General features: G+C 41.2%; 1 protein-coding gene across 1 annotated transcript in view; it reads right to left on the bottom strand.

Annotated features, from left to right (window-relative positions):
• The window catches only part of Cdk14 (cyclin dependent kinase 14), a 534,124-nt gene that overhangs the window by 192,867 nt on the left and 330,745 nt on the right, over positions 1-10,512 (bottom strand). The window contains exon 10 of the mRNA XM_021190228.2: positions 1,331-1,424. Within this exon, the coding sequence (XP_021045887.1) occupies positions 1,331-1,424 (94 nt within the window). The remainder of the gene's footprint in view (positions 1-1,330; positions 1,425-10,512) is intronic.

Raw genomic sequence — 10,512 nt, forward strand, 5'->3', positions numbered from 1 at the left:
TTTGCTACATTGTCAAAGTTGGCCTTGAAATCTTGATCCTTCTGTTTCTGCCTCCCAAACACTAAGGTTAAAGGTCACACACCTTTAACTTTACTTATTATTTTACATACAAGAAAGTAATTCTTTTAGCATAAAACAAATTTAAAAACTTTAAAATATTATATAATTATTGTTTCATATGGTTCAGCATTAAAGGCTAACTAGAAACTTAAGAAATTAGTCTCTGAATGTAACTGAGGGATATAGTGATTACACCTGGGTATTAAGCAAATCTGAAGGCTAAATTTTAGATATAATTTAGCATGATATAGACAATACATAGATGATACCTCATTAAAATCTCTTCAATTGTTTTCAAACACAGATTATGTAGAAGGGCTCATGGAGAAATAGCTCAGTGGTTAAAGCAGTTGCTACATGAGCAACTGAAGGTTGTGCACATATCAGTGAGAGTTCCTTACACCCTTCCCTCAGCTTTGCATGTTAACTCTTTACCCAGAACATTTGCCACAACTAAAAACACACATGGGCACACAGACATTGGCTAAATCCCAGACTTCACATGGACCTCACTAATTTTTCTCTATTAACTTTTGATGCTCCAGGGGTCCACCCATGAGGCCACATGACTCTGAACTGCCACATCCTCCTAGCTTCCCCTCTGGATTATAGCAGTCTTTCAGATGTCCTTGCTTTTGATGACACCAGCAGGTTTTGAATAGTATGACTCAGTGGTCTTGTAAAATGTCTTGCATTTTGGATCCATGTCGTACGTATGTCATAGTTAGAACAGACTTACAATTGGAGGAAGATGACAGAGGCGAGGCACATCTCTGGAGAACATGCCACCTTGTGACTTCTCAGAGAAGAGAGCCATCTTAAGGACCTGGTAGAGGCAAAGTTTTGCCTCGTTGTCTCCTCTGGAAGGTCACCATGCCCTCCTCAGCTGCCATTTTCCACACTCAATGCTACTGAAGACAGCAGTCAAAGCCCACAGAACCCATGTGGAGGGCGGTATGTAGGTGACCTATATCTTCTTGAAAGTTGGAGTCGTTACTCCTGCTTGTTCATAGACAGCCCACTATTCCATAAGATGTCCCGAGTCTCACTCATTCTTACTATTTTATCATTTTATTCTTCACATATGATAATTTAAAAGGACACTAGTCAATGAATTCCCACCTTCATAAAGGCAAAAAAAAAAAAAAAAAGCTAGAACTCAATGTGAAAATGGGCAAATATATTTTAAAATATATTCCGTAGTTCATTAAGTCACCAAGTAACTCATTAGAAACAAGTTTTTCTGAGAAGCACTTTGTGCAGAACTTACGAGAAATATCCGTTCAAGTTGATCCTGAATGTCTTTCATTCCTGGAAACGCAGCAACTCCTTGGATCATCTCAACGAAGATACAGCCAACTCCCCTGAACAGAGAAGAATCATTATAAAAGCTGCTATAATTCTGCTTAGAAAACCAAATCAGAGATTAGGATGTCCTGGCCCCAGGGAAGAGGCAATGAATAAATAACTCTCGATGATCCATCAAAGCTGTGAGGTACGCCTAAACCCACACTCTGTGCCCGACTGTTTCTGTTGACCTGGGACTGTTTCTGTTTCAGTCATGCTGACCCTGAAAACAGTCGAAACCAACCAAGCAGCAGCAGGTCTCAGGAGTTTGCTCATGCTGCAGGTGAGAAAGTCCTTGGCTGGGCACAGGGAAGCCTCTGGGGTGGGGTCCTGTCCCAACACCATTTCCAGCTACGTTTCTTAGACTCTTATGGGCTGCACTTTCAGCTGCCAGTGGTTCTGAGTGTGCTCTAAACCAGCACCATCTGGGAAACCTTTAAAAACCACAAATGCTCCAACGACAAACCCCTACGATTCTGCCCAGGTATGAGCTGCTGAGATGGCTCAGGGCAGCTATGCCCAGGGTTGCTGAGTTAGACTCAGCCCACACCAAACAGAAATGTTCACCTTCTCCTGTTTGCTCTTGAGCTCTAAATCCAACCCAACCTCTAATCCTGCGTTGCTGTCATCTCCTCCAGGAAGCCTTCCTTGGACTTTCTAGAGGACATGATAGTCTTCTCATGAGCATGGTAGTATGCCCTTTCTCAATGCAGTTATCATCCAATGAGCTCAAACTTGCCACCTCCCTGAACTGCCATGCTCACAGTCTCTATCCACAGTACAGGCAAACCACTAGTCAATCACAGTCCCTATCCATGGTACAGGCAAACAGTTAGTCAATCACAGTCCCTATCCACAGTACAGCCAAACAGCTAGTCAATCACAGTCTCTATCCATGGTACAGGCAAACAGCTAGTCAATCACTGTCTCTATCCACAGTACAGCCAAACAGCTAGTCAATCACAGTCTCTATCCATGCTACAGGCAAACTGCTAGTTAAATACTTGTGCTGAGCGTTGGGAGTACAAGTCATTTGGAACAACATGGCAGGAACCTGAAATAAACCAAGGAAAAGAAGTCCCAAGGGCAAAGAAGTAGTATAAAGCTTTCATTCTTGCACATGAAGACCTCTGACCCCATCTGGTTCCTGCCTGCAGGAGACAGGAAGGACAGACAGCTTGGTAATTTTTTATTTTGATCTCTCTACTTTAGAACCATTCTCTATCATTTTTAATGTTTCTATCTTCAACATGTTTAGGCTTCCTGACTGACAATACAAGGCCATCTCTTCAAATGCTGCACTGATTTTAATCTAGGGCAAGCAAACCATTGTATCCTTAACTTATGTCAGAATGCCATGGGGTAAAAGGCAAGTGACCTACTTCTGTACAGCTGCTCCAGTTGTTATCGCCATTGTGATCAAGTCTGTTTTGAATTAAAGTCATACATGCATGCCACATAACTTCTAGTTAAATGCACACATAAGGGTTTATGTGCCAAAGTGACTGCACAAATCCCACATTACATCATAAACACAATTTCACTCGGGGAATGAGAATTAGTTTCATATCATTTTAGACAGATGGAATTCAGATGTCTGACTATGTCTAGTTAAAATGCCAGTATGGCTGTTTTCTAAATTTTTCTGCCAAAAATTCTTTCCAAGGTTATTGACCTGTGTTTCCACGGTCTTCTTATTTAAGGTCACATTAAACATTGTGGATTTGGAATACCCACACCTTCCTGTTTGTACATAAAAATAAGCTCTCTGCTGTCTGCCTTCTGCCTTTCATCTTGCTCCTGTACCCTGCAACTCTGACTGTGAAGCCGACCACATCCTATGTGTGCAGAGCTGAGCTTGCCAGAGGGATGGGGAAGTATCAGATGCATGGTCAGGACTGCCTACAGAAATTCTTTTACACCCACTTTTTCTAGTTTACATCATTTCCAGAATATGATACTTAGAGGACAAACCTACACTACAGTTCTGTTCAGCTGGAACAAAATGATGTAGTTAGCGCTGCAGAGTTTAAATGCTTGGCTGGCTGAGAAGTTGGGACACTCATTTCTAATGGATGTTTCATATGACATCATCTTTCTCAAAAACACTTAAGAGTACACTAATGAAGCTGAAAGAATTATACTTAACGCCATATAGAAATTATAATGCACAGAAAATAAAGAGCGGAGCTACACACATATCAGTATTATTAATACAGAATTCTTTTTTGCTGGAATTGAGAAGCAGCAACAAAAGTCTTTTCATTCACACGGAGGAACCACTCTGTCTCCTCTCCACCCCCAACATTAGTTCGTGCTCCTTCAGCAGAGAGAGTAAATCTATCTAATTATGCACTACATTTAGGAAATGATGTTGTACGTGGGGCAGTGTCTTCTTTGTGGCTTCCCCCGGCCCCCAAGAATTTGAATGATTATATAATGACTATCTACTGAGTCTAAATTCTTCTTTAAGAAAACATGGGCAATCCTGGGAACATGTCTCATGATGTTTACATGCATGAAGACCTGAGTTCAAATTCCCAGCATGCACATATGCAAACTTGGGCATGAGGCGGCCCACCTGTAATCCCAACACCGGGGTGTCTGAGATGGACAAGAGAGGAGGATCCCTGGGGCTCGCTGGTCACCAGCCTAGCTCCAGGTCATGTGACCGTTTGAAGGGGATAAGACAAAGACGATTGAGCAGGTCACCTGATATCCTACTCCAGTCTGCACAGGAAGGCACACCAGCCTGTGTACTTGCATACACACATGCATACACCACATGAATATACATACACACTACACATGCATCGTTGCAAAAGCTCTTTTAAAGTGTCTCGTGAGATTCAAAGTACTGACTTTATGATTACTCAATACTCAACTGGAAAAGGCATCTTGATGCAGCCATACAACTTTCAAATTTTGAAACTCAAATTTTAGAAATCTAACTTAGGTCATTGGTATATAGATCATTTCCCCACTCCCCACCCCGAGTTAAAAAGTAAAATAATTAATTCCAATGACATCACTAGTTTAAATGACCTGGTGTTGGAGATTTGGCTCAACAGTTAAGGTACTATACTATTAAGGGGACCTGAGTTTGGTTCCTGCACCCAAATTATGGCTCAAAGCTGCCTGTCACCACAGCTTCAGTGAGGCCTGAGGCCTCCAGCTCCCACAGGCACTGCACTCCTGCATACAGACATTCCTACCCTAATACTTACATGCATATGGCCAACTAAAAATAAAATCTTTCTAAATTTTAAGACAGCACTTGAAACAAATTGGTAATTCTTCAGCATAATAAGCACAGAATGATGTCCTTTCAGGCCTGGATGCCTATAATCTAGCCTTATTTATTGTGAAAAACAATGCCAAGTTAACCATAAAAATAGAGTATAAAAGTGAATTTAAATAAAGTCAAAGGAAACTACATGATTTTTAATGCTGAAAAGCAATCTAAAATGTGGAAAATAATGAGCAGCATTTCTTATTAACTGACACAGAAAACCCTCTCTATTTCTTTCTGCAGTTTAGTAGGGTAATATATAGCGAATTCTCAATATTTTAAAATATCTTTTAAAAATGCATTTTCCTTCTTCTTCTCTTCCTTTGATTTTTGTTTACTTGTTTTTGGTAGTGCTGGGTTCAAGGCTAAGTTCCTGCACCTATCAGGTAAATGGTTTGTCTCTGAGCTATAGCCCCAGTCTGACATTCTTTACTTCTCACATCTGATTTCATGATGGGGATCAAACTTAGAGATTTCCCCACGCTAAGCAAGTGTTGTACCACTGAGGTCCTCCCGACCCAGTAATGTCCTTCTTTATTAAGAGAATAAGCAGATGGTCTATACTTTCGTCTATTTTTCAGTTTTGCTCCTCATTATAGGTAAGGTCAAATAAAATATGAATGAAGGTCATGGGCAACTTTAAGAAAAATATGCCGCTTGGACTTGAGCCTTATGCAAGGTGACAAATATGGATCTACTTCCATTCTTCTACATACAGCCAGCCAATGAGACCACCGCCATTCATTGAAGATGCTTTCTTTTTTCCAATGTATGGTTTTGGCTTCGTTGTCGAAGACAAAGTGTTCATAGGTATATGGATTTATTTCTGGGTCATCGATTCTCTTCCATTGATCGACCCCTCTGTCTCAGTACCAATACCGTGTGGTCGTTATTACTACTGCTCTGTAGTATAACATGAGGTCATGGATGGTGATTACCCCAGAAGATCTTTTATTGTTGAGAACTGCTTTGGGTATCCTGGATTTTTAGTTTTTCCAGATGAAGTTGAGAATTGTTCTTTCCATGTCTATGAATAACTGTGTTGGAATTTTGATGGGGATTGCATTGACTCTGTAGATTGCTTTTGATAAATTTTCAATATGTAATCCTGCCAATCCATGAACATGGGAGAGCTTTCTATCTTCTGAGGTCTTCTTCGATTTCTTTCTTCAGGGATTTGAAATTCTTCTCATAAAGATTTCACTTGCTTGGTAAGAGTTACATCAAGATATTTTATAATATTTGTGGCTATTATGAAGGGTGTTGTTTCCCTAATTTCTTTCTCAGCCTGCTTATCATTTGTATAAAAGAAGGCTACTGATTTGTTTGAGTTAATTTTATATCCAGCCACTTTGCCAAAGTTGTTTATCAGCTGTAGGAGTTTCCTGGTAGAATTTTGGAGGTGGCTTATGTATACTATCATATCATTACAAATAGCGAAACTTTGACTTCTTCCTTTCCAATTTGTAACCCCTTGGTCTCCTTTTGTTTTCTAATTGTTCCAGCTAGGACTTTAAGTACTATACTGAATATATAGGTAGAAAGTGGGCAGCCTTGTTTTGTCCCTGATTTTTGTGGGATTGCTTCTAGTTTCTCTCTATTTAATTTGACATTAGCAGTTGGTTTGCAGTAAATTGTTTTTTAATGCTTAGGTAGGTACCTGAATTCCTGATCTTTTCAAGACTTTTAAAATGAAAGGGCATTGTATGTTGTCAAAGGCTTTTCCCAGCATCTAATGACATTATTCTGTGTTTTTTTTCCCTTGAGTTTGTTTATATAGTTTATTACGTTGATGGATTTTCGTATATTGAACCACCCCTACATTCATGCGATGAAGCCTACTTGATCATGGTGAATGATGGTTTTGATGGGCTATTGGATTCAGTTTGCTAGAATTTTATTGAATATTTTTGCATTAATATTCATAAGTGAAACTGGCCTGAAGATCTCTTTCTTTGTAGGGTCTTTGTGTGATTTATGTATTAGAGTAACTCTGGCTTCATAGAATGAATTAGATAGTGTTCCTTCTGTTTCTATGCTGTGGAATAGTTTGAGGAGTATTGGTAATAGGGCTTCATTGAAGGTCTGGTAGAATTTTGCACTAAAACCAATCTGGCCTTGGGCTTTTTAAAATAGTTCTATCTGAAGACCCAGATATACTACTCTTGGGTATATACCCAAAAGATGCCTCACCATACCCAAGGACACAGGCTCCACTATGTTCATTGTAGACTTATTTGTAATAGCTTGAAGATGGAAACAACCCAGATGTCCCTCAATCAAAGAATGGTTACAGAAGGGTGGTTCATTTACACAATGGAATGCTATCACTTTTTAAAAATGAGGACATCATGAATTTTGCAGGCAAATGGATGGAACTAGAAAATATCATCTCGAGTGAAGTAACCCAGATCCAAAATGGCATGTATGTTATGTATTCACTTATAAGTGGATATTAGCTAAAAAGTACAGAATATATTATGAAGTGTAACCAGCAGAAAGGCACAAGAAAGGATGCTTCAATACCACTTAGAAGGGGAAAGAAAATAATCATGTGAGGCAGAGGGAGGGAGGGAGGGACCAGGATTGGAGAGGGGAGGGGAAAAGGGGGAACATGGTCAGGAATGGGGGTGGGTGGGTAGAAGAGACACCCAGAGGGCCAGCAGAATGAATGGAAATATGCAGCCTGAGGGGGTGGGAGGTGGAGTGACACTCCAGAACATTACAGAGACTGGGGAGGTGAGATACTCTCAGAACTCAATGGGGGCGACCTTAGCCAAAATGCCCAACATCGGGGAGAGGGAACCCGAAGAGCCCACCTCAAGTAGATTAAACAGGGCCTCAAGTAGAGGGACAGGCTACTAACACACAGTCAAAATTTCTGACCCAGAATTGTGTCTGTCTAAAAGAACTAAAAGGACAAATTAGAGAAGAGACTGAAGATGGGAGCCTAGTGTGGCTGTCCTCTGAGAAGCTCTACCAGCAGCTGACTGAGACAGATGCAGTTACTACTGCCAACCATTGGACTGAAGCCAGGGTCCCTGTGGTTGAATTAGGGGAAGGATTGAAGAAACTGAAAGGATGGGCAACCCCATAGGAAGACCAGCAGTCAATTAACCGGGACTCTGGGGAGCTCCTAGAGTCTGAGCCACCAACCAGGCAGCATACGTGGGCTGGTCCGAGGCCCCTGGGACATATATAGCAGAGGACTGTCTGGCCTCAGTGGGAGATGTGCCTAATCTTTGAGAGACCTTAGGCCTGTGTGTGCTGGGAAGCACCCTATTGGAGGCTAGGGGGAAGGAGGAGTGATGTGAGGAACTATGGGAAGGGGGGGGGGCAAGGAGGTGGGGCAAAGACTGGAATGTAAGTAAATAAAATAATTTTAAAAAGGAAAGGCTACAATTAAAATTCAAAAATGAAAGACAATTATGTTACATTTCCATGCATACAAACACAGCAATTTTAGTATAGCTTACATGTCTCTATGGTAAGGAATAACACCGTGTCTGAGGACAAGCTACACTTGGTGTGGAAAGCTAGGGGAGACCCAGAGACCTGGAGAACTGAAGGGCTAGAGAGTCTCAGCCTGTTGGATTGTGGGATACGGGAACAACACAGGCATAGGGCACATCTGGCAGAGGAAATAGAGTGTAGTACGTGGGGAATCTTGAGAGTCAAGTCCTCATATGGCTCTGTGTGAAAAAGTGGAAGAAAGGGTAAAGCAGCCAAAAATCATATTGATTTCTAAGAAATTTTTGTTTCACTCCTCAGCAAGAACCCACCCACCCCTTTCTTCTAATACTCAGAGGAAGAAACTTGACAGCTGACGGACCCACAGATACCCAATTTGTGCTGATTAAGGAATAACAGAGGGGCTGGAAAGACGGCTCAGTGGTTAAAAGCACTGGCTGCTTTTCCAGGGTATCCGGGTTCCAGGGATACTGGGGTTCAATTCTCAACACCCACATAGCAGCTCACAACTGTCTACTAACTCCAGTTCTAGAGGATCTGATGTCCTCTTCTGGTCCCCACAGGTACTGTATGCCTAGGCTTCATAGACATACCTGCAGGCAAAAACACCCATATGAGATAAACAAACAAACAAACAAACAACAGACACACCCTTCAGAGTAGAACCAATGAGAATAGCTGGTTGTTACGTCACCTGACCCTTCCCTGTCCCAGCAGCAATCGCTGTAGGGAAAATGGCTGCTCCTTCTCCAGATGCCCAGGGACATAGAGGACCACAGGCCAACTCCTGCCTACTGTGGAGTTTCATATGGCCTCTGAGAAATGGAAGCATTCTGTTTCCTCTCCAATTTATTTACTTTTATTGACATATTAAAGTGCATATGTACACACACACACACAGAGAGAGAGAGAGAGAGAGAGAGAGAGAGAGAGAGAGAGAGAGAGAGAGAGAGAGAACATTGTATTGACAAGATGCTCTGAAATAGATGTGTGCAGTAGTAAAAATCTAGCTAATTAACATCTGCATTACATTATGTGGTGGGAAAGCCTGATATTCACACCCAGGGTTCCTCAGCAACCCACTGCACTGTCATTATCCTGTCACCACATGCATTAGGAGGCTTCTGGATCACTCCTTACTGTCACTTTGGGTCCTTGATCAACATCCCTTGATTAAAGATGGGTAAAGCGGTGAGCCACAGAGACAATATGAGTAGGAACATGCTTCAAAAAGAAGTCCTGTAAGGATGTCTTCTCAAGATGCAGGATTGGGGAGTTGGTTGGTATAATAGGGTGAAAGAATTATTCATCTCTATGAGCTATTACCACAAAGAGTTTTTTCTTCTGTTATAAGATTGGGGTGAATATCTCATTTCTTGAGAGCATTGCCTTTTACTTTATAACATACATGCCAGGACAATCAGCCTGTTAAAACTGGATTTTACACGTAGATGCACAGAAGCTAGGATCTAAGTCCAGGAAATGTTTTTATACCCTATGTTTTTTTTTCTTTTATGCCTATACTCTCTGTCACCGACTCTGCTGATAAATGGGGAATCATTGCTCTTACATTACATTTTAGGTTTTCTTTTCCTTGCACTAAATATGGAGATTTGAAGCTTATATCAACTTTTTGCGGTTGTTACTGCCATGAATACACAAAGCAGATCAGCTATATGAAGAAAAAAGATTTATTTACCTCCCAATTAGGGAGTATCAGCCACTGATTCATGAAAGGGATCCTCGCCTTGGCTGCATCATCTTATAGTGAAGCAGGAGAGAAAGACAGGGTACAGTAGGGCTAACTCTCACTCGAGCCCATAGCCATACCTGGGTATGCTGTATTCTTCCTTTGAATACCTTCCTTTCTCTTGACCCTTGTGTTTGATTATATAACCAAATTCCCAAACTGGATGGACCAGATCTAGGTTGCCAAAATCACCTAGGTTGCAATGCATGTTTATTAAAATCCTGGCCAGGTTGTATATAAACACCAAGCACTTATACAGCTGATGCAGGAGGATCGTGAGTTCAAGTCCAGAGCAGGATACACAATGAGGCCATGTCCCAAAACACAGTAGGAAAAGGCAGTGCAAGGACATAGTTATATCTATCACCAATCATATTTGATTCCAAGCATGATAAAAAGTGCTCACAGCAGCCTTATTTATAATAGCCAGAAGCTGGAAAGAACCCAGATGTCCCTCAATAGAGGAATGGATACAGAAACTGTGGTACATTTGCACAATGGAATACTACTCAGCTATTAAAAACAATGAATTTATGAAATTCTTGGGCAAATGGATGTATCTGGAGGATATCATCCTTAGTGAGGAAACCCA

This window comes from Mus pahari, chromosome 2 (assembly GCF_900095145.1).
Source record: "Mus pahari chromosome 2, PAHARI_EIJ_v1.1, whole genome shotgun sequence".
Lineage (NCBI taxonomy): Eukaryota > Metazoa > Chordata > Mammalia > Rodentia > Muridae > Mus > Mus pahari.